The sequence below is a fragment of the Eubalaena glacialis genome, chromosome 1, assembly GCF_028564815.1.
Source record: "Eubalaena glacialis isolate mEubGla1 chromosome 1, mEubGla1.1.hap2.+ XY, whole genome shotgun sequence".
NCBI classification, from domain to species: domain Eukaryota; kingdom Metazoa; phylum Chordata; class Mammalia; order Artiodactyla; family Balaenidae; genus Eubalaena; species Eubalaena glacialis.
Window position 1 is genome coordinate 16125312 of NC_083716.1, and position 26102 is coordinate 16151413.

The 26102-nt window shown below is 44.6% G+C and overlaps 1 protein-coding gene across 2 annotated transcripts in view; it reads left to right on the top strand.

Annotated features, from left to right (window-relative positions):
* ABLIM1 (actin binding LIM protein 1) overlaps nt 1-26102 on the top strand; it is a 182280-nt gene that overhangs the window by 73454 nt on the left and 82724 nt on the right. The window contains exons 5-6 of one of the 2 annotated variants that reach the window (XM_061191323.1): nt 8508-8634; nt 10182-10275. In XM_061191323.1, the coding sequence (XP_061047306.1) occupies nt 8508-8634; nt 10182-10275 (221 nt within the window). Of the gene's footprint in view, nt 1-8507; nt 8635-10181; nt 10276-23765; nt 24013-26102 lie in introns of those variants that run through there. The other variant, XM_061191388.1, reaches the window with a different exon arrangement.

Consider the following 26102-nt stretch of genomic DNA (forward strand, 5'->3'; position numbering starts at 1 on the left):
CAGAGAACAAACGTATGGACACCAAGGAGGGAAAGCGGTGGGGGTGGGGGTGGTGGGATGAGCTGGGAGATTGAGATTGACATGTATCCACTGATGTGTATAAAATGGATGACTAATAAGAACCTGCTGTATAAAAAATAAATAAAATTAAATTCAAAAAAAAAATACTCCCACACTTTTCTGGTCATTCACAGACAAGCGCAGAGCTGTGAAAAATGTGAGTAGCCGACTTCACCTGCTCCTAGCTGACCTGGAACATGGGGACACTCTGCCTTCTTCTTTCAGCTCTTATACTGTAAACATGTGCCCTCTTTGAGGTCTATTTAGGGCAGCATTTTTTGTATTTTTGTGCTTTTTAAAATTGTGGTAAGATTTTATAACATAATATTTATTGTTTTAACCATTCGTAAGTACACAATTCAGGGGCAGTAAATACGTTCGCAATGTTGTGTAACCATCACCACTCTCTACATCTCAAACTGTTTCGTCATTCCCAACAGAAACTCCATACCCATTAAACACAAACTCCCCCTTCTGCCCTCCCCCCCAGCCCCTGGTAACTTTTGTACTACTTTTCATCTCTATGAATTTGACCACTCTAATTACTTGATATAAGTGGAATCATGTGGTGTTTGTCCTTCTGTGTCTGGCTTATTTCACTGGGCACAATGTCTTCGGGGTTCAGCCATGTTGTGGCATGTGTCAGAACCTCATTCTTTTTTGTGGCTGTATAATATTCCATTGTATATATATACACACCACACTTTGTCCATTCATCTGTTGATGGACTCAGGTTTTTTCCACCTTTTGGCTATTGTGAATAGTGCTGCTACAAACATGGGTGTACAAATATCTGTTCCAGTCCCTGCTTTCAGTTCTTTTGGATATATGCCCAGGAGTGGAATTGCTGGGTCATATGATATTTTTGTGCTTTTTGTTGCTGATTTCACTGCTTGAAATGCCCCAAACGTAGTGATGAAGTGCTGGCTACTGTTCGTTCCCAGAAGGCGGTGAGGTGTCTTATGGAGAAAATATGTGTGTGACATAAGCTTCCTTCAGGTATGTGTTATAGTGCTGTTGGTTATGAGTTCAGTGTGAAAGATTCAACAGTATATAGTTAAGTGAAGTGTCTTGAAACAGGAACAAAAAAAAAATCCTATATCTGAAATGATTTTGTGTCTATTTTTCATCCACATGTATAGCCATGAACTTATGTGCTTATCTTTGTTGATGACAACTAGAGTTTCTTTTTTTATTCTCATTTTTAAAGAGGGATTCCAGGGGAAGCTTGAATTTTCTGGAACTTATACGGACAACAGTATCAATACTGAAACTTGATATTTTTATTCTTAATTTTTAAAACTTTACAGTAAAGGAAGCAAATACTCTGAATTGACTTAAAATCTCTATGGACATTTTATAACATCTCAGCATCAATTAAATGAGTAAAGTCTCTCTCTAGTCCCTCCTACGATTTACATTATTTTCACGATGATTCTCTGTACCCACAAGTGAACCTCATGCTGCAGCTCCATGATGGCTGTTTTTGCTCACTGACAGCAGAAGAGGTAATGACCAGGGGAACAAATGCATGGCTGGAGCTTTAAACCCAGAAAAGCCCTGTAAAGGCCTGGGTTCATGTTCAAGTGCATTTGAGAACAGTAGATTTCCACTCTGCAGTTAATGGGGAGCTGTTTATCTGTGTGACTTTGTGCAAAGCTTGGGCCCACCCTGGGCCTTACTGTCCTGTGTGCAAAATGAAACTTTCACACCAGAAGTCTTCAAAGTCCCTCTGGAACTTTGTGTGGATAATCGCTGTCCCTCCAGGTTAGCGGGAGCCCCAAGGGAGGACTGAGATAAGGTATGCAAGATCTTTTCAAAGTTAAAGGGTGAATAATAACAACAACAATAATAATGTTAATAGGATGATGATGATTGTGGAACCAGAGAAACCAAAATGCCTTTTCCAGAGGCTCACAGTGGGTCTTGGTTATTTGTTAAGGGGAAGATGAAATGTAGGTTTTCTGAGATTATTGCAGGTGTGAGGACAGACATCGATTGTTTACCATGTGCCCGACACTCTGTTGGGGGATTACACACATGTTCTCTCCACTCTCATGACAGCCCCAGAAGGTAGGTATTGTTAATCTGCCCGGTTTACAAATGAAGAAACTGAAGCCCAGTGTTACCTAGCTTGCCCAAGGTCCCTTGGTTCCGTGTCAGGGCTGGAATTTGACCCCAGGTCTCTTTGCCCCTGAAGTCCTTAATCCCTATGAGTTGTACAGTCAGCGTATAGAATGGACCAGAACACTAGTGGGACAAAACAGTAGTCTTTTTTTTCTGTTGCTACCTTTATTATCCTCTATCGGAGCTCCCTTTCTCACCCTTAATAACATCTTAGGCAGATCCCATAGCTTTCTGGTCACTTTCAGCTCTTAAAAGTCCAGTATAGGCTTCCCTGGTGGTGCAGTGGTTGAGAATCTGCCTGCCAAGGCAGGGGACGCGGGTTCGAGCCCTGGTCTGGGAAGATCCCACATGCCGCGGAGCAACTGGGCCCGTGAGCCACAATTTACTGAGCCTGCGCGTCTGGAGCCTGTGCTCCGCAACAAGAGAGGCCACGACAGTGAGAGGCCCGCGCACCGCGATGAAGAGTGGCCCCCACTTGCCGCAACTAGAGAAAGCCCTCGCACAGAAACGAAGACCCAACACAGCCATAAATAAAAATAACCCCCCCCACAAAAAAAAAAGTTAAAACAAAACAAAACAAAAAAACTCTCTTTCCCTGTAATTTGAATATTAAAAAAAAAAAACAAAGTCCAGTATAGTCGAAAACTTTATTCTCACATCCACATCAGAGCTGCACCCTTTTCCCAGCTCAGGCCGGACCCAAATAGGAGACCTGCAATGAGGAGGGGGCACAGCCTCTTCTACTTCTTTACTCCTTCCTGTCCTGCTTGTGGCTCCTTGGGAGTCCGGACAGAGGGGAGGGGGATTAGAGGTACAGAGGACAAGGTGTTATAACTGTTGTCTTTCAGCTAACTCTAGGGAGAATTTTTAATAGGACCCATTTTGAGTTCCTTGACAAAAATGTGCAGTTTCTGGCTAACCTGTTTCAACAAACCCCCTCCATCCTCCCCAGCCTCAGGTCCTACTCCTCATAACCTCTTACTAATGCCTGGCAGGCAGCTTTCTCAGGTGGGTTCATTCAAGATGCTTGGGCGTGGGTACCAGCCACAGGACACAAGTGCATCCCCAGTGAGCCAAATGGTGGCCATGCACACCTCTCCCACTTCTGTCTTCTTAGCCTGCCATCAAGAAGAGGGGCTCCAGCCGGCTTCCTGCCTTCCAAATCTTCCAGACTTAGCAGGCTCCAGACTTTTTGTTCATGAACGCTACCAAGCTCCAGGACAGTCCAGTCAATTTGTCCCAAGAACTCTAACATCAAGCTCCTCATGGATCCACAGGAGCACCAGGGCCTGAGCATCCCCACTCAGTAAACATCTAGGTGGGGAGCAGGAGGCTGGTCCCCCCCTCTCCCGGGGTCCTCTAATCCCTCTCACAGCAGAGGGGAGGGAACACCCCATTCCTGCTGTGTGGACAGCTCCCTGCCCACTCTCCTCTATGCCTTTGTGAATTTCTGATTTCAGAGGTAGGGAGACAGTAGGGGTTGAGAGTCATCAGGTAGATTCTACTATCTTTTGGTAAATCCGGCAAGGATATTCCTAGCCACCTGCTCTGGAAGATGGAAAATTTATCATCATTGTTTTCAGCTCTAAGATGATACATAGCCCAAAATTTCAAGACACTAGGAAAAGTCCCATTCCATATTCTAGAAGCTTTGGTCGCAGATGGGTGGCTACTGTGAATGGCAGCTTCCACCTCCACTGATGGTTCTAGGCATGACAGAAGCCTGGGAAGGCAGGGATGATTGGGAATTCAGTTACCACGAAGTTCCCTTTTCTGTAGCTCCATTTCTCAGCCTTCTGTTCCAGAAAATCATCTTCACAGAGTAAGACATCTTTTTGGCTCTTACGCTTTCCAAATGGGAAATTCTAGGAAGGCAGAAATCGTTCTTAAAAAGAACATAGGTATCCAGGCTGACAGGACCTTAAAGGCAGCCCAAGTGATGACATCTTTCTTAGCATCATGAGAACACAGGTTTCCTTCCAGAGAGCCATTTGTCACCTTCTTCAACTTAAGTACTTTTGAAGCCCAGGTGTCCATGGCCCTATGCCAAAAAAGAAAAAAAAAAAAGAGAGAGGGAGAGATTAAAGGAGACAGACAGGATCCCTATTCTCAAGGATATTTATTAACTTTGAACAAAATGATGTAAATATGGAACCAGGTGTGTACATGGATATTAGTTTAACTTGGACATAAGTAGCCAAATCCCTGCTTTTCTCTTGGCTCCTGGTGCCAAGAATGAAAGGCTTGGGGGCAGAGTGTTTAAGGCTGTTGTAGTTTTCTTCTGTTTTCACATTTGGTCGCTGTGCGTCCCTGATAGAAGACCAGCGAGTTGCTAGAGGGTTTGATTTCCTTGATGCTGCTCCATATTCACCTATTTCTGACTTTGGCAGTAATTCCAGTGCCAATCACCAGCTTTCTATATTTATCAGCAGCTGCTTCAGTGATGTGGAAACAATTTTCTCAACAGCTGAAAAACATGAAGATAGAGACGAGGACATTTTGTTCTTTATAAAAGAGCTTAGTCGGAATGAGCATAGGAGACACAAACCATCAGCACAAATCTTTTTATCTCAGCATCTTTTACACTTTCCCCAGCGTGACATCAGGATTAAGGAGAGTATAAAGTTTTGTCCAGAGAGGAACGAATGCGTAACCTCTGTGGAATACACTGGAATACTTTGAATCAGCTGGGCCAGTATCCTACTTTCCAGGAGGCCATCTTTGTTGATTTGCTTGATTTATGTCTTAAGGTTTGGGATGAAGGAGCCTCATCCCCAGCCTTTACGTCCAGCCCAGTTTCACCAGCTGGCTGGCTCTAGGTGGTCACACTCGGTGAATGCTTCTTCATGAAACATAATCAAGATCAGTTGTAGAACATGTGCCCTCCGTGGAACACTGCAGGGCGTGGAGGATCTGAGAGGTTCAGGACACCACCTGTGAGGTCAGAGGCTTCCAGACTGCAAGGCACTTTGACTCCATGACTGTGAGGAATAATAAAGATTGTGAAAAACAACTACTGTTTCAAAACAACTATGCCATGTCTATAAAATGCTCACACGATGCCTGGTTCACCAAAGCCCTCAGTGCAGAATGATCAGAGAGGTCATTATTGCACTCAAATTGTCTCAGCTGCTGTCAGAGCTCTGGGGTATCTGGGCATTAATGTGCTTATAAAAAGAGCAAGAGAGAATCAAGAAACCTGGTTTCTAGTCCCATCGGCCCCTACCAAGGAAAGGGGAACCACGTGGAGCGCCCAAGAGGTACCAAGCATTCTAAGTGTTATACGAAGCACTTCACGATGCAGAGTTTCTCTTCTTCCTCGCAGCAACCTGAGAAGTGGGTCAGCATTTCCCAGATGAAGAAATGAGGGGTCAGAGAGAATAATTTTTCCGAGTTAGAGCCCAAGTCTTCCTAATCCTAAAGCCAGCCCTCTCGCCGTCCCCGCACCTTTGATCTCCCTCAACCCCAGTGCTATGCAGGGGAGATACCAAACAGCCCCACCGACCTTCTTGAGCCTGACTGTCTTCAGTTGTAGAATTGAAAACCCATCTCTAAAGTTTATTTTCTGCTTTAAAAATTCTACCAACCAGCATCTTCCTTATTATTTTAAATCCTTATTGCCACCTAGTGGGCATAATCTAATCAGAAGAATGAAGAAAATTTTCACTTCGCTTGGATTAAAACCTGCCACTTCTGTGTTGGGTCTTCGTTTCTGTGCGAGGGCTTTCTCCAGTTGCGGCAAGCAGGGGCCTCTCACTATCGTGGCCTCTCTTGTTGCGGAGCACAGGCTCCAGACGCGTAGGCTCAGTAATTGTGGCTCACGGGCCCAGCTGCTCCGCAGCATGTGGGATCTTCCCAGACCAGGGCTCGAACCCGTGTCCCCTGCATTGGCAGGCAGACTCTCAACCACTGCGCCACCAGGGAAGCCCCATTTTTATCTTTATAGTAAACTACCAGATGAGTGGTCCCCTTTGAAAGATTTTTGGTGAGTTGCTGGGAATCGTATAAACCCCAGCTTTTAAAAAAATATGTGACGCTTTGTGACCATATAATACACACTCAGCTTATAATGGGCTATACTTAAAGAAATTCTAATCTGCAATATTCATAACTTGTATAGTAGATATACTTTTAACTTCATAAATATTTTGCTCAGCATTTTTTTACATTCTCGTGATAAAAAAATATGAGCTTATGTTGTGCACAGCTTGCTTTTTTTTTTAACTCAATCTATTTTGGACATCTTTCCATGTCAGCACACAAATCTACCTCATTCGTTTCAGTGGTATGTAGTATTCCATTATTGACCATACTGTAATCAATGTAACCAGTTTCTCATTAATGTCCACATAGGCTATTTTCAGTTTTATTGTTACAAAAATGTGGTAGAGGATGAATATATATTCTTCAGGGGATGGACATACACATACACTCACATGCACATTCTTTTGCAAATTTATTTGTAGAATAAAATCTTAGACATGAAATTGCTGAATATAAAGGTTATGTAAATACCCACTAACCAGAGGTCACCAGAAGCACACCTGTAGTCAATAAAAAAAAAAGTCAAGTGTACTTAACAAACCACAGCAAGGGAGAAAACGAGAAGAATTGTGAGCTATCTCTGGATGACATTTAGAGGAACTTTTTATAGGATTTGGGCTTGTGCTGGGTACTGTTAGGGAAGTTTTTCTAGAAGGAGAGAGAATTCAAGTTAGGCTAGAAATGTCATTCTTAGTACAGGAGCAGCAGTCACAGATGTGGTCAGAAAAGGGGGGTGTGTAATCGTTTTGTGTACCGAGAGGCCCTGCCTGCACATTTCTTTATTCCGTGAGTGTTTTTTATGATCAGTTGGGGACATCATGAGCAACGTGCCAACAGTGCTTTCTTTCACTTTCTCAGGTACGTTGATTTTACAGAAATTGCTTTACAGAAAGGTTGTACCAATTTACAGGCAGACCTCGGAGATACTGCCTATTCGGTGGGATCAGTTCTAGACCACCACAATAAAGCAAATACAGCAATAAAATGAGTCACATGAACTTTTTTCGTTCCCCAGTGCGTATGGAAGTTATATTTACACCATTCTGTAGTCTATTAAGTGTGCAAAACATTATGTGTAAAAAAGCAATGTACATACCTGAATTAGAAAAATACCTTATTGCTGAAAAATGCTAACCATCATCTGAGCCTTCAACGAGTCTTAGCGGGAATATCAAAGGTCACTGATCACAGATCACCATAACAAACATAATAATAATGAAAAAGTTTGAAAAATTGGGAGAATTACCAAAATGACACAGAGACACGAAGTGAGCAAATGTTTTTGAAAAGATGGCGCCAATAGACTTGATTGAGGTAAGGTTGCCACAAACCTTCAATTCGCATCATATTTGAAGCACAATAAAGTGAAACACAATAAAATGGGGTACGCCTGTACATCCTTCTGGGTTCTCTTAAATATTCCATTTCCCTAACAACTATGTTTTTAATAATCAGAATAAGGGCAATTGTAATAATAGCAAATGTTTATAGAGCTCTAAGTCCTTTATTTCATTGATTCCTCATCAGAGAACTTGAGACAGGCACTAATAGCATCCTGGCTTTCATATGAGGAAACCAAGACTTAGAAAAGGGGAGAACCGGCCTGGGTCACGTGGCCAGCCAACATGAGCTGGGGTGCGGAACCAGGTCGTCTCATTCCAGGGCCCACACTCTTTACCATGAAGAAACACTTTCTCCTCTATCTGCTTCACAGGAGCCTGTCACGGAGAATTGAAAGCTAAGGAATTAAGAGCCATTTAATTGATGATCACAAATCTTCGAAAGTCTGGTTTAGACTGATAAGGAAGTAGAGTCCTGTTTACAAAAATGAGACTTACGGGCAGCCTTCCAAGAGTCCCATACATAGTGTTAGAGAGGCATCCAGCATGGGGTGCTTAGCTACTCACATGTGCCCTCAATTAATAAAGGCCGATGAGAGCTTTCTTAAAATCACAGCCAAGACGCTATAATTAAATATTCTCTGGGCCGGCTGGAGCTCAGAGGGTATTTAAATCACCCCCAAGGAAATAAACTGATGAAGGACCTCCATGCCCTTGGATCCACGAAGGTTTATGACATTCCCATCCTGTGTGAGGATGGGGCCTGCGAGTCTGCTGGGGAAGGTTTCGTGCAGGGAGAGAACGCGGAATGAAACTGTACTTAAGTAAATATTTATTGAGGGTGTGATGGGTGCACACTGGGGTTCAGAGCAGGCCTGCATGCTTGGATTTAGCAAAACAAACGTGGAGTAACCACTGGTGGCTGCTTTTTTCCAGATTGTGCTGGCTGTGGACGAGATATCAAGAATGGGCAGGCGCTTCTGGCTCTGGAAAAGCAGTGGCACTTGGGTTGCTTTAAATGCAAGTCCTGCGGGAAGGTCCTCACCGGGGAGTACATCAGCAAGTAAGACTGGGGCCCTGGGTGTGGATGCTTTCAGCAGGGGTGGGGCCGTCTTGGGCCCTCTGTAGGCCCTGCTCTCCGAGACTCCACCCCATCCCATCAGACATAATGAAAGACATTCACATCCCACAATCAATATGAACTTTTTGCTATAAAAACTTTTGAAGAGAATTTTATTCTTCTGTTGTTGCCTACTATAAGTTTAATGAAATATTCATCATTGCCTAATGTAACAATTAATGAAGTTGACATAACGGTAGGCTGTATGTTGTAACCAATTAAGCATTTAGTAATTTTACTTTTGCTAATTTTTTTTTCCTATTTGGAACTAGTAAACCTTTACCCTCCTTCCAGGTCTCAGACATATTTGTAGACACCCCCCCCCCAAAAAAAAACCACTCAGGGTCTAGGCACAGAGCCCGTTAGGACCACCAGGGAATAGGTTCATTAGAGTCAGATGCTGGTGTAGATAATAAAGCAGGTGAAGTTTTTGTTTTTGTTTAATGTAACCTGCAAAAACTAGTTACAGTGGTTACCTTTCAAATTAAGGAGGAGGGACTTCCTCGGTGGTCCAGTGGTTAAGACTCCGCACTTCCACTGCAGTGGGTGCGGGGTTTGATCCCTGGTCAGGGAATTAAGATTCCACATGCCGTGCAACCAGGCCAAAAAAAAAAAAAATTAAGGCGGAAAGAATGAGCATGGAGTGGGGGGAGGGTCCAGTAGCAGTGAGGGAAAATTGTCCTCTATCCACTTTAAAAAATGGTCTCCAACCAAGCACCTATTCAAAAAAAATTTTAATGAATTTAACGCAGGAATATAGTGAAACAAACAAAAGAAGTAGCTTAGGCCCCACCCCCTAGAAATCCAATTCTGCAGGTCTGGGGTGAAGCAAACACCAGGGAGAAACTGCACAGGTGAGTCTCATGCACAGCCAAAGCAAGAAGAGAGAAATGCTCGGCCTTTAACACTGACGGCTGTGCAGCGCTGGGTAACTGGGCTGTCTGAAGTGGCATGTTTTAACTCTTCCATGCGGTGGCACACATAGAACATGATATTTTTCACTGTGTCCTGAGGGAAATGAAGGAGGTTGCTTGCAGGAGGCTGAATGAGAGGCCCTGGACCCCTAAGGCCCCTGAGGGTTAAGGGGATGGCATCTCCATGCTGTAGGGAGGCTCTGGCATATGAGTCAGTGAGCTGGTGGGGGATGAGGAAGAGGGACCCTGGGACCACAGCTGAAGCCCATCTGGCCTGGTGCTGCAAGAGAGAGAGACTCCAGGTTTTTGCTAGTTAGGTCTGAGGCGGTCCAGGAATCAGCAGCCATAACCCTTTGGCTGTTATTTCCACGTGGCTTGGAGAACCTCAGCGTTCTCCCTGGATCATTTGGTTTTATGGGCTTTGACCCTGTCTGACCAGGTCTCCAGACATGTGAGTGCTGGGTGGGAGAGAAACAGCTTCTGCTACCGTTCTGTGCGGGAGGGCGGAGAGAAATGGGGTCTGGGTGTCTTTCCTGCCCTCTGCCTTCTCGGGAGCTGACACTCTTTGTCCTGCAGGGATGGCGCTCCGTACTGCGAAAAGGACTACCAGGGGCTCTTCGGGGTGAAATGTGAAGCCTGCCACCAGTTTATTACTGGCAAGGTCCTGGAGGTAAGTGACAGATGGGCTTCCCTCAAAGCTCCCGTCATCTTCCTCAAGGCCCTGGAAAATACACGGGGGTCTCTTTTCCCATTTTTTCCCATCTTTTTCTCACATGTGGAGGAAAGAGTAGTTGTAGATGACAAATCGCTTAGAGACCTACTGTGTGGTGCTGTCTTCTCAGGTAGTGCCTACTGAGTGCTCGTGTGGAAATTGGAAGGATGGGGAATTTGAGGGAAAAAAAGAATGAAAAAGAGTCTGTTAGGAATTATGTAGTAGGAAAGGTTATATTAAACTGTTCTTTTTTTTAGAAGTTAGAAAATAGGAAATGAAGAGCGTGCTAGAGCCATGTGTGTGGGTGGTACACAGGTGCGTCTGTGTGCCCGCGTGTCCGTGTGTGCGTGTACACGTGTGCGCCCTTGTGTGTACACGTGGGAGCGTACAGACTCAGGGAGCAGAGGCTCCACATTGAAGCTAAGAGAAGAAAGAGTCATTGGAGGTGAGGGCGTAGACTTCCCCACCCTTAGAGAACCACATCCTGTGTGACCCAGAACGCCCTGTGGTCCAGGCTGAGCCAAAGCCTGTCAGGTTCAGGTGTGACTGCCTCGCACCAGGGAGCGTGGTTCCTGCTTTCTCAGCAGCGGCCCCACCAGCTTCTGCCCCTGGGCTGAGCCGAGCTCCTCCTGGGCCGGGGCCACCTGTGGACATGAGGCCAGAGGTCAGAGAGTCACTGCCTGGCTTCTCGTAGGCCTGTGGGGTGTTAGCAACTCCCATGGAAGAAGTAGAGATTGCCTCACACCCGTCCCGCGTCTCAGGGCGGAGAACGTGCGCTGAGCAGAGGTGAGTCAGGACGCCCGGTGGAGTCCTTGGAAGGTAGCTGAACAACTTGTCACATCGCTTCAGCAGACACCAGGGCACTGAATCCACTTCACCTCATTCAAACTTCCCAGCAGGGTATGTTTCAGGGACCCAGGACTGAATCCGAGAGTCCCCCAAGGTGTACACTGGGCAGCTTCTGTGGGATTTCACCAAGTTCGGGGTAGCCTTCCTAATCCCACAGCAAGCTCTGCAGTGTCTTCCTGTCCGTGAAGTGCAGAGGGGGGCTGACGTTGGCTCTGTGCTGAGACCTAGTCCAGCTAATTGGATTTGGGAGATAAGGAAGTGTGTGTTGTCAATGCGGTTGCCTCTGACTCAGGGGAAGGGTGTTTCGGGAAGAAGGAACAGCAATGGCAGAGGCTCAGAGGCAAGCACAAGCACAGCACACCCAAGAAACAAAGTCACTTGGGCAGGAGCACGGCTGAGAGAGATGATGCTGGAGGAATGGGAGGGGCCCGAGCATGAGGACCTCGAAAGTCACATTCAGGAGTTTGGCTTTACCCTAAGAGTGGTGCGAAGCGTTGAAGTGATCGTGGCTAGAGTGTCATGTGGCTGGATCAGACTGTTGTGTGAAGAATAGGTGGGTGTCCTCAAATGCATGCGTGTGCCCCCATGTTCACGGCAGCTCTGCTCCCACCAGGCAGAAGGGAAGACAGCCCAGGAGTCCATGGATGGATGGATAAACACAATGTAGTATATATAGACAATGGAATATCGTTCAGCCTTTAAAAGGAAGGAGTTCTGACACAGGCTACAACATGCATGAACCTTGAAAACATTACGCCAAGTGGTAGAAGCCGGTCATGAAAGACCACACACTGTATGCTTCCATTTAGATGAAATATCCAGAGGAGATCGACCCATAGGGAGAGAAAGCAGGTTGGTGGTTGCCTGGAGTTGGGGGTAGGGACGGGGGATGGGGAGTAGCTGCTTATTGGTACCCCCTTGGGGCGATGAAAATGTCTTGGAACTAGGTAGAGGTGGTGGTTGCACAACCTTGTGAATGTCCTAAATGTCACGGAATTGTTCCCTTTAAAATGGTTAATTTTATGTTATGTGAATTTCACCTCAATTTTTTAAAAAAATGGTGGAGACAGGGAGGCCAGTTAGGAGAGCTTTGGACACCAAACAGTGGTGGCACTAGCTGGAGTGACACCTGAGAAGTAGATGCCCACCACCACACACACACAGCCGGGGGGCGAGGAGGAGTTTTCATGGCCTTTCCAATAAGGCTTTTATTGCCAGCCCAAGGACACTTCAAGGCTGGCTTTGGGGCCCAGGGTGATGCACATCGCTAGGAAAGCTATTGGAGAAGATGCATGTGACCCATCCAGAGGGTAGCTTAAAGCCCAGCAGTCTCATCCCAAGACACAAAGTACAGTAGTCCTCGCCTGTCCTCTGAATGTGCCCCTCGTCCCTCCACACAGTGAGGAGCCCTGAGTGGGGCCTTACAGCATTTCCTTGGCTTCCCAAGTTTGATCTGCTGCACAGGTCTGAAATAAACCTGTAGAGTTGGGAGCAATTAGGAAATTTCATTTTAAAACAAGATGGAGTGTAGACTTACTGTGATGAACCATGTGTAAAAATACCGAATCACTATGTTGTACTCCTAGAACTAATAGAATATTGTATGTCGATTCTAATTCAATAATAAACAAATAACTAAAACACCAGAACTATTTCCAAGATGTTTAGCTATAGCAAGAGAGGCGGGAAGACAGTGAACGCAGCCCCCAGCTTGAGCACCGCATTTGTAGACAGCGTGGATGGAAGCAACTATCTCTTCAGGCCAAACGTGGGACTATGTCCCCCGAGAAGAGTTGGGGAGGCAAAAGGGCTGGTGAGGGGTGTTGATTATCTTCAGATTTAGTTCACCAGCTGTAGGAAGGAATCTCTACAGTAAAACTAGATGCAAGAACATGCTGTTTTGAAGACACATCTGCTTACTCTGTTTTCTCCCTGGAGGCCCGAGTATCCCAGTGTTTGCAGGGGCTGCGAGGGCCCCTCACCCAATTGGCTTCAGGCCTCTGTGGGGGCCATTGATGAGGATGAAGCCTGGGACGCTTTCCACACAGACCCGCAGAGGTGGGGCTTCTGGGAGCAGGTTGCAGCGGGGTTCCGGGCAGATTCAAGACCCACCCAGTGGGCGTGCCATCCCCCTCAGATGGGTGTGTGATCTAGAAAAATGTCCTGCACAGTGAACAGCTGACATGTGACAGCTCGTGAGTCAGCCTGGCTGGGTTCCCAGCACAAAACTCTGCCCTCCTCCCTCTGCCTTTTATTCTCTGACCCACTGTAGGTAAAGCATGATGATTCTGGATTTGTTGTAAATACTGTAATCCTTGCTTTTGGGGGTGGTTTTTTTTTTCTGTTTTTAACATTATGGTAAAATCCACATAACATAAAATGTACCATCTTAACCATTTTTAAGTGTACAGTTCAGTGTATTACATAGATTCATAATGTTGTGCAGCCATCACCACCGTCCACCTCCATAACTCTTTATGACTTTGAAATCTGTACTTATTAGACAGTAACTCCCCATTCCCCTCTCCCCACAGTCCTTGGCAGTGACCACTCTACTTTCTGTCTCTATGAATTTGACTACTGAGTGTCTCATATAGGTGAAATCATACAGTATTTGTGTTTTCCACTGATGGGCTTATTTCACTTAGTATAATGTCCTCAAGGTTCATCCATGTTGTAGCATGTGACAGTATTTCCTTCCTTTTTCAGGCTGAATAATATTCCATTGTATGGATGTACCACAGTTTGCCTATCCGTTCTGTAATCTTTGATTTTTTTTGTTATGTTTCTGATTGATTTTATCCATAGAGATTATAAATGTATTATTAGATCCCTGTGTCTTTTGTAACAATGATGGCTTAAAACCGCAGAAAATTATTGTCTCAGTTCTGGAGGCCACAAGTCCCAAACTGAGGTGTTGGCAGGGGCTGTGCTCCCTCCAAAGGCTAGGGGAGGAGCCTTCCTTGCCTCTTCCAGCTCCTAGTGGCTGTGGCTACATAACCCTCATCCCTGTGTCCATCTCCACAGAGCCTTCCCCTCTGTGTCCTCTCCTCTCTGTGTCAAACCTCCCTCTGCCTTTCTTTTAGAAGGTCACTTGTCATTGGATTTGAGGTCCACCCGGATCATTCAGGATGATTCCCTCCTCTCAAGATCCTTAGCTTAATTACATCTGTAAAGACCCTTTCTCCAAACATTCACAGGTTCCAGAGATTTGATGTGGATATATCTTTGGGGGGGCCACCAGTCCAGTAAATCTGGGAAATTACACAAGTATCATCCTGGTGAAGGCTGGAGCTCTGGTGTGGTTTTACCTGAGATACCACCAGACACTGGAGGGAGATTTGAGAAGGAGGAGGGTCCCTGGACAAGAATCAAGAAGCTCCAGGCTCAGCTATGTCACTGATTCCTGAGTGATTTTGGACAGATCGTTTAGCCTCTTTGAGACTATCTTCATTTCACAGGTAAAAGGAGTGGCATGTAACCTCTGAAACTCTACCCTGTTCTAAACTTCTCTCTCTGTTATTCCTTAATATCATAAACCCTACCCATTACATTGGCTTGAGGGAGTGGGGAGGAGAGCCTTCATGTGTTTTAATGAAAAGGGCTCCAGGGGATAAGAAATCAGGGATTTACTCTTGGATCTGGAAATCATAGCTAGGTGACCTTGGGCAACTCACTCAATTTCTTTGAGCCTCAGTTTTTTCTTTAAGTACAAGCATTAAAAATATATATGTAAATCCAAGACTTGGACCACTTGACTCCTAAAGTTACTTTGGTTCTAAGGATCTGAGTTCTGTAATTCTCATGTCTTAGATCTAAGTGGTCAGAGCCAGCAGTTCTTTTTTTTCTGGAGAGATTTTCTGGAAACTGGCCTGTAACACTCAGCATGTGGCGTACACTCAGATTGTAGTTTTATTTGTCATTAGATTGCTTTCAGTTTTGTAAAAACTTATAGCAAGATAAGTGGCACATATTTTAGAGCTCTAAAATATGTGCCACTTATAGCAAGTGGCTTGCTATAAGTGGCACATATTTTAGAGCTTATGCTAATTAACCTAGAAATTCAGGAGTGTTCTGAAGATGTTTACAACCTGCCTCCTAACTAAGAAGTCCAGAAGCAGATTTGTGTGAGACACTGGAGTTTGCCGATAGCCTTCTATCTCCATCTCCACCTCTAAACTCTTCTCTGAAGCAACCTTCCTCCTCCTGGTCCTTACTTCCCTTCCCTCCCCTCCCCCGACCCAGCTCCCTTCTGCTTTAGCAGCTTAGTGGTAACAGGACATGACGTGAGACTTCAGACTTAGGGCACAGATGTCAATAGACGTTGGGGACATCCCTTTGGTATGAATTTCCTTCCATCTTTGGTGGATGGTCCTAGGAGATGTCTGACTCCAACAAACTTCCTTTCCTGGGTTCAGGTTGTTACCTGCCAACTTTCCCAAGAAAGAAAGCAGCAACAAAATAGTTGCAAAATGAATGCAGTACAGAAAAAAAAAAAAAAAAAAAAGCCAATGTCAAACTAGACACAGAAGTCTGGAGGGTAAAGGAAAAGGGCCCGTCCCATGTCCGCCCCCTTCCCTGTCCTGGGCTGTTCCATCTGCAGACCGAGGCTGGACTTGACTTCTCTTAGTCTGTTCTCTTGCACAGCCCCCTTCCCCCAGGGAGCTCAGTGTTTACCGAGCGCTCCCGGGTTCCTTCAAGACCAGTGCTCTTAGGGTTGTCTGGCTCTGCAGACAGTGCCACCCTCAGCAGGCACCTGGCCGGCTGTGTGCCCAGCCTCCTATGTGCTCTGGCCCCAGAGACAAAGGCCCGTGGTGTGTCTGCATTCCTCCCAGCGGAGGGCTGGGCTCCTAGTCTTTCCCTGGCCTTCTTCCTCAGGTCGCCACACCCAGGAAATCAATCCTCCTGTCTTTCCAGAAGGGCTGGTAGCCCACGTCTTTTCTGTGGTTTGGTGTTTACTATGCCACTTGTGCTCTCCTGGGAAGAATGTATGACAGGGTCTGTTAGAATTTGAATGCCTCGCGATGTAAGAGAGAGACCTTCAAATGTGGCCCAGGGCCAATCCTCCGGCCCCCTTAGTGCCATTCCATTCATACCTATGGCAACACTGTCCTGTCTTTATCTGTTAACTTGGAAGCCTTGGATGAAAAGACAGGACTTAGACTGCCTTTAGACCCCTCCTGCTCTACCCCTGCAGTGTAGGAAATGGAATCACAACATGAGTCGGCAAATCCTTTCCCTTGATTCTCCAAAGGATTAAAACCGATGGCTTTGTTTTGTTTCACTTTGTTTTGTTTTTACTTTTTTTTTACTTTTTGATTAAAACTCCTTTTTCGTAAAGCCCAAGGACAAATGTTTATGATGTTCCTGCGAAACTAATTCACGTTATAAATTGGAGGCCCTTGTCCCCTTCCTTCCTTTTGCTGTAGGTATTTTAAGCATGTTCTGCTGTAACAGCCACAAGCAATGAGTAGATCTTGTTCTGGGCTAAACTGTTACCTAGTGAGAGGAAACATAGGCTGTCCCAGGGCACTTGCGTGGCAGATAATCTTTTTGTCACCATCGAAGATGTAATTTGCAAAGACAGACTGAATGGTGGAGTCCCCCCTTTCTTGTTCTATATATGTCATATAAATGCAAGCAAGACAAATGCAAGCTGTGTTCATGCAGAAAACTAATTTCATTCTTCTCATTCTCACTGCACTCCCAGGAATTCATGCCTCCTTCCACTTAATTGTGGACCCAAATATTTTTGAGGCTCAGGGAAAGGAAAAGAATCAAGTAATATTTGTAGTCTTGGTTGAGATAGTCTCTGCCCCGGTGGGCAGTGAACCACCACAATAGCCTGCTTTTGTATGATATATTTCACATTTACAAATGATCTCATAAATATTTAATCCTCACAACAGGCCTGTAAAGTGATGAAAGCAGTTGCTACTGACCTCCATCTACAGATGAAGCTGCTGAGCGCCAGAGACCTGGGGGCTGATTGGTAGCAGAACCCAATTAGAAGCCAGGTCTCTCAGTTCTCAGAAGATAGGAACACACACCTACACACATGCTGCTTCATGATCCATCTGGCAGTAATCACTGCAGAAAACAAGTAATTAATTTGCCTCCCAAAATAACTTACAGAAGGACCAAAATTTACCATTCCTGGTGAAATGGGGAAAGTATCTCATTAGTGGCCCTGTTATATCTATTTTCAGGACAGTAAACATTTGCTGCTTGTTTGGTTTCCTTTTTACCCATGTAAAATGTTGCCAAAGGTCAGGGACCCTGCTCATAGAGTCTGTTGTATTTCCACACCATCATGCCTCATTCTCCCTTGTCTCCTTTACTCAGCTGCAGGCTCCGCAGGGGCACCTGGCATGGCCCGTGGAGAATACTGTTGATGGATGGTGCTGTCTCAAGTGAGGGAGCATGCTTTCTTCACCGAGCTCTGGTCTAGGACTCCCCAGAGCTCAATGGAGAGTCAAGAAGAGCCTGGGAGGCAGTTCCAATATAGGGACACCAGTCACCTTTCCTCATTTAAAATATAGCTTAACGATAAACTGCAAAAATGGCCTCATCTTAAATATGAGTTAAGCAAGATGTGCACTATCCATACAATGGAATATTATTCAGCAGTGAAAAGGAGTAAGTCCCTGATACCTGCTACAGCATGGATGAACCTTGAATATATTATGCTAAGTGAAAGAAGCTAGTCACAGAAGACCACCTATTATATGATTCCTACAATAGGCAAATCTGTAGAGACAGAAAGTCTATTAGTGGTTGCCAGTGTCTGGGGGGTGAGGGAAATGACTGTTAATGGGTATGGAGTTTCTTTTGGGGGTGATGAAATGTTCTTGAATTAGATAGTGGTGATGGTTGCACAAGTCTGTGAATATACTAAAAACTACTGAATGGTACACTTTTTTTAGAAGGGTGAATTTTATGGCATGTGGATTATATCTCAGTGTAGGTAAGTAGATAGGTAGTAGGTAGATAGATACGCATACATATACACATACATCTATCCATCTATGCAGAGAGATATTCAATACAAGGTGATAGAGAGTTTGGGATCCTGTATTTCTTGGTTTCCTTATCTGTAAAATGAGGATACTGATTGCTACCTCATAGGGCTGCAGGATTTGAAAAATAAAGACATAAAAATCTTTGGCCTAATTAGTAGCTAGGTTAGTCCACTCCTCTCTCTCCCTCTCTTCTTCCTTCTTCTGGTCTATGATAGCTTAACTTATTAGGTATAAGAAAGTGGGTAACGGACAAGAATGGGGATTCAAGTCAATAAATGTCTTAACGCCAGATCATGTACCACCTTCTTTCCTTTGTGGGCATTTAAAGTTTTATTCCCTCACATGGTCACAGGTTGCCATCACACAGAACCATGCCCCTGATCATAGTGTGTAACTTGATTAACATATAATCTCCCCAGTGAGGGAAAGCAAACTGAAGTTTAAATTCAACGTATGGTTTATGACGTGTTGGTTGCAACGTCTTATTTGCAAAGAATAACTTAGTGCTAATATTTGTCCCCTCCATCATTAATAGATCAGGAATTGGCCCAGTAGAGCATAAGAAGCACATTGACACGATAAATGATTGGAGGAAAATCTATCTGATTCACCCAAAATTATCCACTTTGTCCTACATTAATGATAAGAGGAAATGTGTTGCCAGGGTAGCAGAAGACTGTTCACAGGCAGTAAAGATTCGATATTTATTTTTAAAAAGCACCCATTTCTGCCAGCACAAACGGAAGGGCTTTCTTCTCTGGAAATGACATTTTGAAAAGACTTTGTATTTTGAGTTAAAAAAGATGTTTTGTTTTTCAGTGTTATTCCACTTCAGAGAGCTTAGCTTCTTGCTGGTGCAATGTGGCAGTGGGGTGACAGCCGAACCAAGTGGGGTAATGTGACTCTTCCAGAGAAATCAGCAAGAAGTACTGAGGATGTGCTGATGGCCCAGCACTGGGGGCCACAGAAGAAGGTGTGAGATTTAGGACTTGTTCTCAGATAGATGAGGCATGCATTTCTAAAAGTAATAGGGTGTCCCAGTCCAAAATTACACCCACTGTAGTGTCCCGGGGACGCCCAGAGCTCGTGAGTACCCAAAGCTATTGCAGCATCTTCAGTCTGAGGGTGATTCTCAGTGATGGTATTGAACTTTGGAAATAGCTAGGACCCAACAGCTGAGAGGCAGCCTGCGAAGACACGTGACCAACAAGTACAGTGAAGGAATGGGTCTCTGGTCTGGCCACTGTTCTGAGCACAGAAGTGATGACCCCTCAGAGTTGTCCTTTCTCCTCTCCAGGACCCAACACTTTGTGAGCCTCAGAAGGCTCATGTGTCTGCATTCTCATGGACCCAAAGCATCCATCCTTTCCCTTCCTCCTGTTCCCCACCTGCTCCCATCCCTGGCTCTGTTCATGTCTCCTTCACCACTATAACCCAAAAAGGGATGATTATACCCCTTCTTCTAAGGGATTGATTCCAAGGTGCCTCACCTGCCCTGCAGAGGTGACCTTCAGTGAATTTCAAGGTAATTGTCATGACCATTTCTTGGTGGAGCAGAAAAAGAGTTCAATCTTTGACAGTGTATCTCAGTACACAAAAGATAACTGGGGGCCCACAGTTGTGTGAGGGCCAAGTAAGAGGCACACACAATAAATGCCCTGGGGTTTAAAAGACATTCTTGTCAATTCTTAGAAGTCAGCTTTGGATCTTGAGGAATGGGTAGGTACAGGCAGGTGAGAGTGAGAAATTTGTCTCCATATGCTCTTGTGACTGATGTCTTAGGTCACTTTTTTCCTACCTTGTCTGTTTCTTTGGTTTTCATTCTACTGTTTGGTTTAATTGCATGCGTATAATGTGCTGTTTTCCACTTCAAATCATTTTTGTAAGTAGGTTGTAAACTTGAAAAATTAAGAAAAATATATTTTCCATTGCTGACTAGCATAATTTTAATTTAATTATGAGGTAAATTGGCTTGTGTGGGTTCACTTGGATCCATTTCTCCATCTGAAAGTTCATCCATATTAGAAAATGCCTGCCACCCTCTTGGATCTGCCCATCTGGTGGATGGTGAGAGAGGCAAAGGGCTCTCTACACCCAGATCCAGCCTTTCTCCTGAAATCTGGGTTGTACCCCCAGTGGGCATTAGGGCAACCCTTTGGTCTCAAGGAATCTTCTCTAGCTTCTGGGTTCCTGACAGCTGAGACAAAAGGTGGTGTCTCGAGCTACCTCGGCTCTATTTTGTCCTTATGTTTTTGTCCACTTAGCCCCTTGTAGCAAGTGTTCAACTTGGGGGTAGACATTGAAACGTGGCACCATCCGCAGGTCACCAGGACAACTTCTGTTCTGGGCACAACTTTCTCTAGGTGAGGATGTGAAATTTTCCACGAGGCCCAGGAGATGATGACTGCTCCAGGGGAGATGGGTGCATTTGGTCCCCTTGGCCTCAGGCAGCGATGCTGCCCTGCTACCTATCCTACTAGGAACAGGCTTCCTCCTCTTTTGTTTTCCACCTGAACGTGCTTGCTTCCTGCACCTCACGGCTTCCCACCTTGTGAGGGACGTAATGCCAATTCCAGCAGATGGACCTGCCTAGAGTTTGCCAGGAGGAGTGACGGTCAGGGCTGGTACTCGTCCAGCCCAGAGAAAATGAACTGGTTCAGTAATCCCTTTCCCTAAAGGACACTTTGGAGTGGCCTTGCAAATGAAAACTGTTTATAAACCATCTATTTTCATGGCCCTGCAGCAAAACTCAAAGCTGCAGGCAGGCGTCTTGGAAACATAGACAGAATCAGGAATTTTGGAGCTTGAAGTGGACTTAGGTAAGGTGGGAGAGGGAAGAGTGGTTAGTAGAAAGAACTGACACAGCCAGACACACCCGGATTTGATTATAGTACCTACACTTGGAGCTGAGCAATGGGTAGCAAGCTGCTTAAACTCTCTGAGCCTCAGCAGCCTCATTTGTAAAATATGGATAATCTTTACCTTTTAAAGGCTTAAATCGGGTTATAAATGAGTCATCTGGGACAGTGCCTGACATACAATGCTTCAAGAATGTTTTTTCCATTTTCTTCCTTTATAAATGAAGAAAAAGATTTTGTAAAAGCCCAGTACATTGAATGAGCTCATAACTTCCTACCTGAATGAAGGAGTCAGGCTCACCCCCACCGATTCACTCTCTGATGTAGTTAAACATGTGATTATTTCACATGTACAAGTTAATAGTCATGTTGATGCTTTCTTTTGAAATTTTCTTAAATCACTTAACTTTAGACATCCACATGCCCATAAATTCAATCTATCATTGTTCCAGCAAGTATTTTCTTTTACAGTACTTTTTACAAGGCATCTAGCAGCTGCTAAATAAAGATTTGTTGATGAATGATTGTTTTTCCCATTATGAATTTTTGTCATGGCCTTCACATACTCTTTGGGCATAAATTCCTCACCACCCTACTGATTACTGGTTCCTTTCCCTCACATGGGAAATAAATGCCCACATGTCTTTTTCTTGTCTGTTAATGTCTGTTATCACATCCACCTGAGTGTGGTCTGTTAAGTATAAACTCCTGGAGGATTTGTGCTTTCTGTTTAATTGTTCTGTATAATGCCCAGCACATTTGCCTAGATGGGGCCTTTCTATCTAGGATGATGATGAAGAGGCCTCTTAGCTTCTACGGACTGTGAAAGCTCCAGTATCAGCTCCCAGATATAGACTGAGTCCCTTTGGAACAGATGTTAACCACCTGCCCCTTTGATTAGTAACATCTTTATTTACATAGCTTACAGTTCACCCTGGTTAACTGTGTGATTTAATAATCCTTAGTAAATTTACAGAGTTGTGCAACCATCATCACAATCCAATTTTAGAACATTTCCATCACCTCAAACAGATCCCTAAGCCCATCCTTTGATCTTTATTCTTCACTTTCTTTCCCATAATCACATCCACATGAATGTAGAGAAGGCAGGTCGACAGGAAAGGCATCTCGTTATTGCTCACTAAGGGCTGCCCAACTAGGCAGGTTTCTTGAAACTCTTGACTCTGTCTGGTGGTGATTAGGGGCTCTTTTCATTTGGAAATCTGCTTGGCAAATTTAAAGATGAACCGTCCTCTTTCTCTCCATCCTAGAAGATATAGAGGTGGTTACAGAAATAAAATCTGAAAGAGGAGCTGATAACTCCAGATATGGGAGAGTAGAAGAGGAGGATGAAGTCTGGGGGGCAGTGATCCCAGTTCTTATGCTTCAGTACTTCTAGCCCTGTGCCTGGGAGCATGGTTGAATTTCCCTTTTTCCTTTGTAAGGAGGGACACTTTCACTCCTCTGACAAACAGTGGACTGCCTACTAATGTCCCAAACAAGAGGCGAAGTTCTAGGATCACCTGGCTATCTCATTTAAAGTATAGATTACCAGACCTCACCCAGAGGTTCTAGGGGTCCAGGCTGGGGCCAGGAATCTGCATGTTAACATGCCACCCTGCTCTGGGTGATTCTGGTAGGGCCAGGGGGCTACAGATCACACTTAGAGAAACTGGCCCTACAAGGGTGTGGTGAAAGCACATTCATGGGGGCTTTTGACTCCTTGGAAGGATAATGCACTAGAAATTTAGCTAACCCCCTGTAATTATTGTAATGTGTAATCCAGTAGCTTCCTCTTCATTTTAGAAGCACTGTTTTATTGCTAAAATCCTTACATTTCTTCAGCAATGTTTGGGATTGCTTCCAAACCAACCTAGAGAGATTACACACACACACACACAAAAGGTCTTTTTATTAGCTGATCTTTACGAGCAAATAATCTCCATGAAAAATGTCCCTAAATCGCTTTAGTCTTGTTAAAAATGACAGGAATCGTAACAGAATCTTGCCCTAGTCCTAAGGGAGGGCTACATAAAAGGGGCTGTGCTAGCACCATGGTAGAAGGTTTCTGGCTCCGTCTCTGTTCATAAATACGCAGAGCCTGTGGCTTTGCCTTCTGTGGCGGGTTCATCTGGGATTTCTGCAGGACAGTTTAGTGGACGTGAGGTAAGGTGCGTCAAGTGCCTGGAATGTAGGTAACTAGTAATTTTTTTGCTGCAGTAAAAGGACACAATACAAAATGTACCAACAGTATGAAACATGGAAGCTTCATAAGTGAAGTTTTGGGGGGATCACATTTATCTCAATACAAACATTCTGAAATATGAAAATTCTGAATAACGAGTGGAAACCAAAATCAAGTTGCACTGTGTTTTATTACACCTACAGAAAGGATGCCATAAAGTGTGCCTCCGATGCAGTGACTTAGGAGAGGAGGCTATTTGATCTCTATGCTCAGTCGTGTACCTTTCCATCATCTCAAATCGAAGAAAGAAAGTAAAAAGCATAAGACACTGGTTTCAATGCAAGCCTCTGCCCCAGGGACAATCACTGTCGGATTAATGGTGCAGACAAGCGTGGGTGAATGTGAAGAAATGGTACTTTCCCCACCTGCAGTTAAAAAAAAAAGAAAACATACCCCCCTCCTTTTTCAGAAACATGGACTGGCCCGTTAGTGGTTGCCGGTGTGTTTAACTAGTAAATGCAGTGGGGAGAGGGAGGGTGGAAACGCCTGCCCCCAGTCTGTTCTTTTTTCCGGTGTGTGTCTCTGGAGAGACGCGCATTTCGTTAGCCTTGCTTCCGAGAGGAGCCCCGCTCGCGTCCCCCAGGCGGGCAGGGAGCCCCGGTCTGTCGGGCTGAGGTCTGGCGTTTACAAGCCTCTTTGCAGTGTTGTGAGTTTGAAGCCCAGAGTTCCCTGCTCAGCAAAACCAGGAACCGAAGCAGAAGAAAAGGAGCCCTGGATTAAGGTAAAGCGACGTTGCTGGAGGTGTCCGTGGCTTTGCAGAGCAGACGTGAAATTCCCCGCTTCCTTGGCGACATGGGAGACCCCCAGGGTCCTCCAGATGTGGTATGCTGGATGCTGGCGACAGAAGCCACTGGTTTTGGCCTGAAGGACATTTTACTTAAACTTTTTGCTTTTCTTATGATACAAAATGAACTACGGAGGTTTTTTTTCATGCATCTAGTAGTAAAGAGCAGAAAAAGGCAGGTTATTTGACTGAGTAATAGTTTGTTGACCTTTTAAAGAGTGATTTTTCAGACTGCTACCCCCAAGATTGAAAGGAGAGTGTGGTTTCCAGATTGTTTTGTTTTGTTTTGTCTGTGCTTGTAGAGCTCTGCGGAATTTATGTTTGAGATGAAAGAACTTAAGAATCCTATTTGTGGGGTCTGGTGGTAAAAGGGGCGAGGGGAATTGACTCAATTGATCTGTTACTACAGATGTGAGGGTTTTTTCCTTTAAGAAGTTTCCCATGAATGAATATGGGGAAGCAAAACATTTGTGTATTATTCATATTTTCTTACAGCTACAGGTTGAAAGAGCCTGACTGTGCCCTCTCTTTACCATCTTTGGGCAGGAAATATAAGAAATCTAGAGATTCTTGCCTTTCTAATGCAACCAGGTTTTCTGAAAACCTAGTTATTAATCAAACCATGCTCCAAAATTTATTTTTGAGAAAAAATTTTAAAGCATGCTGTGCTAGCACTGAAGAAGGAATGAGACAAGAAAAATCATCTCAACCATGAAAGAAATAGATTTATGATTTGGGAAAGGTTAAAAAAAAAAAAAAAAGTGAGTCTCGCCTAAAAGTCAGCAGGAGTGGGGTTGCCATAGCAGCTTCATCTATCCCTTAACTGGGATTGGGGATTTAAAAGAAAATTGAGCCTGTTTTCTCTGAGACAGTCTCAGGAGGTATGTTAAGAGGATGTGAAGTTATTTAGATTATCCAAACAGGTTCTGACAAGTAAGTGAAAATGACTAATTAAAATATTGTTGCCATTCTATAATGGATCAAAAGGCTTGTTGAGTCATGATGTACTTACAGAAAAGGTGAATTTGCCACAGCTCCTTGATATAAATTACTTTTGAGAAGGGTTTTTAAGACTAAATGTGAGGCCTGGCTCAGCCTCTTTGAAATAAGCTTTCAATGCATGTTTCGACCTAGTGTTTTCAGGTGGGTTCCTTCTGCATTTTCATGTGTCACTGAGTTTAACCCTTGCATCTGTGGCTTATCGAACTGGTTCAGGGGCTATCACATCATGACAACAGAGGTCTGCAGGTTTTTCCCTCCAACTAAATAATAGCTAATTTAAAAGAACAGAAAAGTCCAAAATACTCAGGACTTACACCCCAAGTCTGTAGAGGGATGATCATGGTTTTGCCTCCTGTAGACCAGGTTTCTCAGCCTCAGCATGACTGGCATTTTGGATGGGGTGATTCTTTGCTGTGGGGAACTGTCCTGTGTTTAGCAGCATCCCTGGTACCCACCCACTAGATGACAGTAGCAATTCCCTCCCCAACTCAATAACTAAAAACATCTCCAGCCATTGCCAAATGTTCCCTGCCAGGCAAAATCAGCCCCCAGTTGAGAACCACTCCTATTAAGTAACCACTTTTGAGACCTACTGGGAGGGCTGTGGCAGGGGCGGGGAGGCAAGACCCCAAGGGAGGGTGTTTATCAAAAGAACAGGAACAGGACAAATATTTTGCCCTGAGCATTTTGGTCTTTGCTTTGTTTTCTTTTTGTTTGAAATCACATCCTGGGCTGGGTGATGGAGCACTCTTCTGGGTATACATTCTTCTGCTCCTGGCCTCTCCCCTCCTGGTCCTTTGTGGGCCTTATTTGATGCAGTGCCTAATCAAACTTCTCTGAAAGGAATCCTATCTTAAGTGCATCCCAGAAATGCACTATTTTTTTTTTTAAAAAAAGAATCTCGTATTATAGCGCGGTTTTATAAGGTGTAAAAAATAGGTGTGCCTTTGTGTAAATCTGGACACACCTATTTGGTTTTTCTTCTGGAACCTGTAGCTAAGTGCTTTCATTTCTTTTTTCCTTTC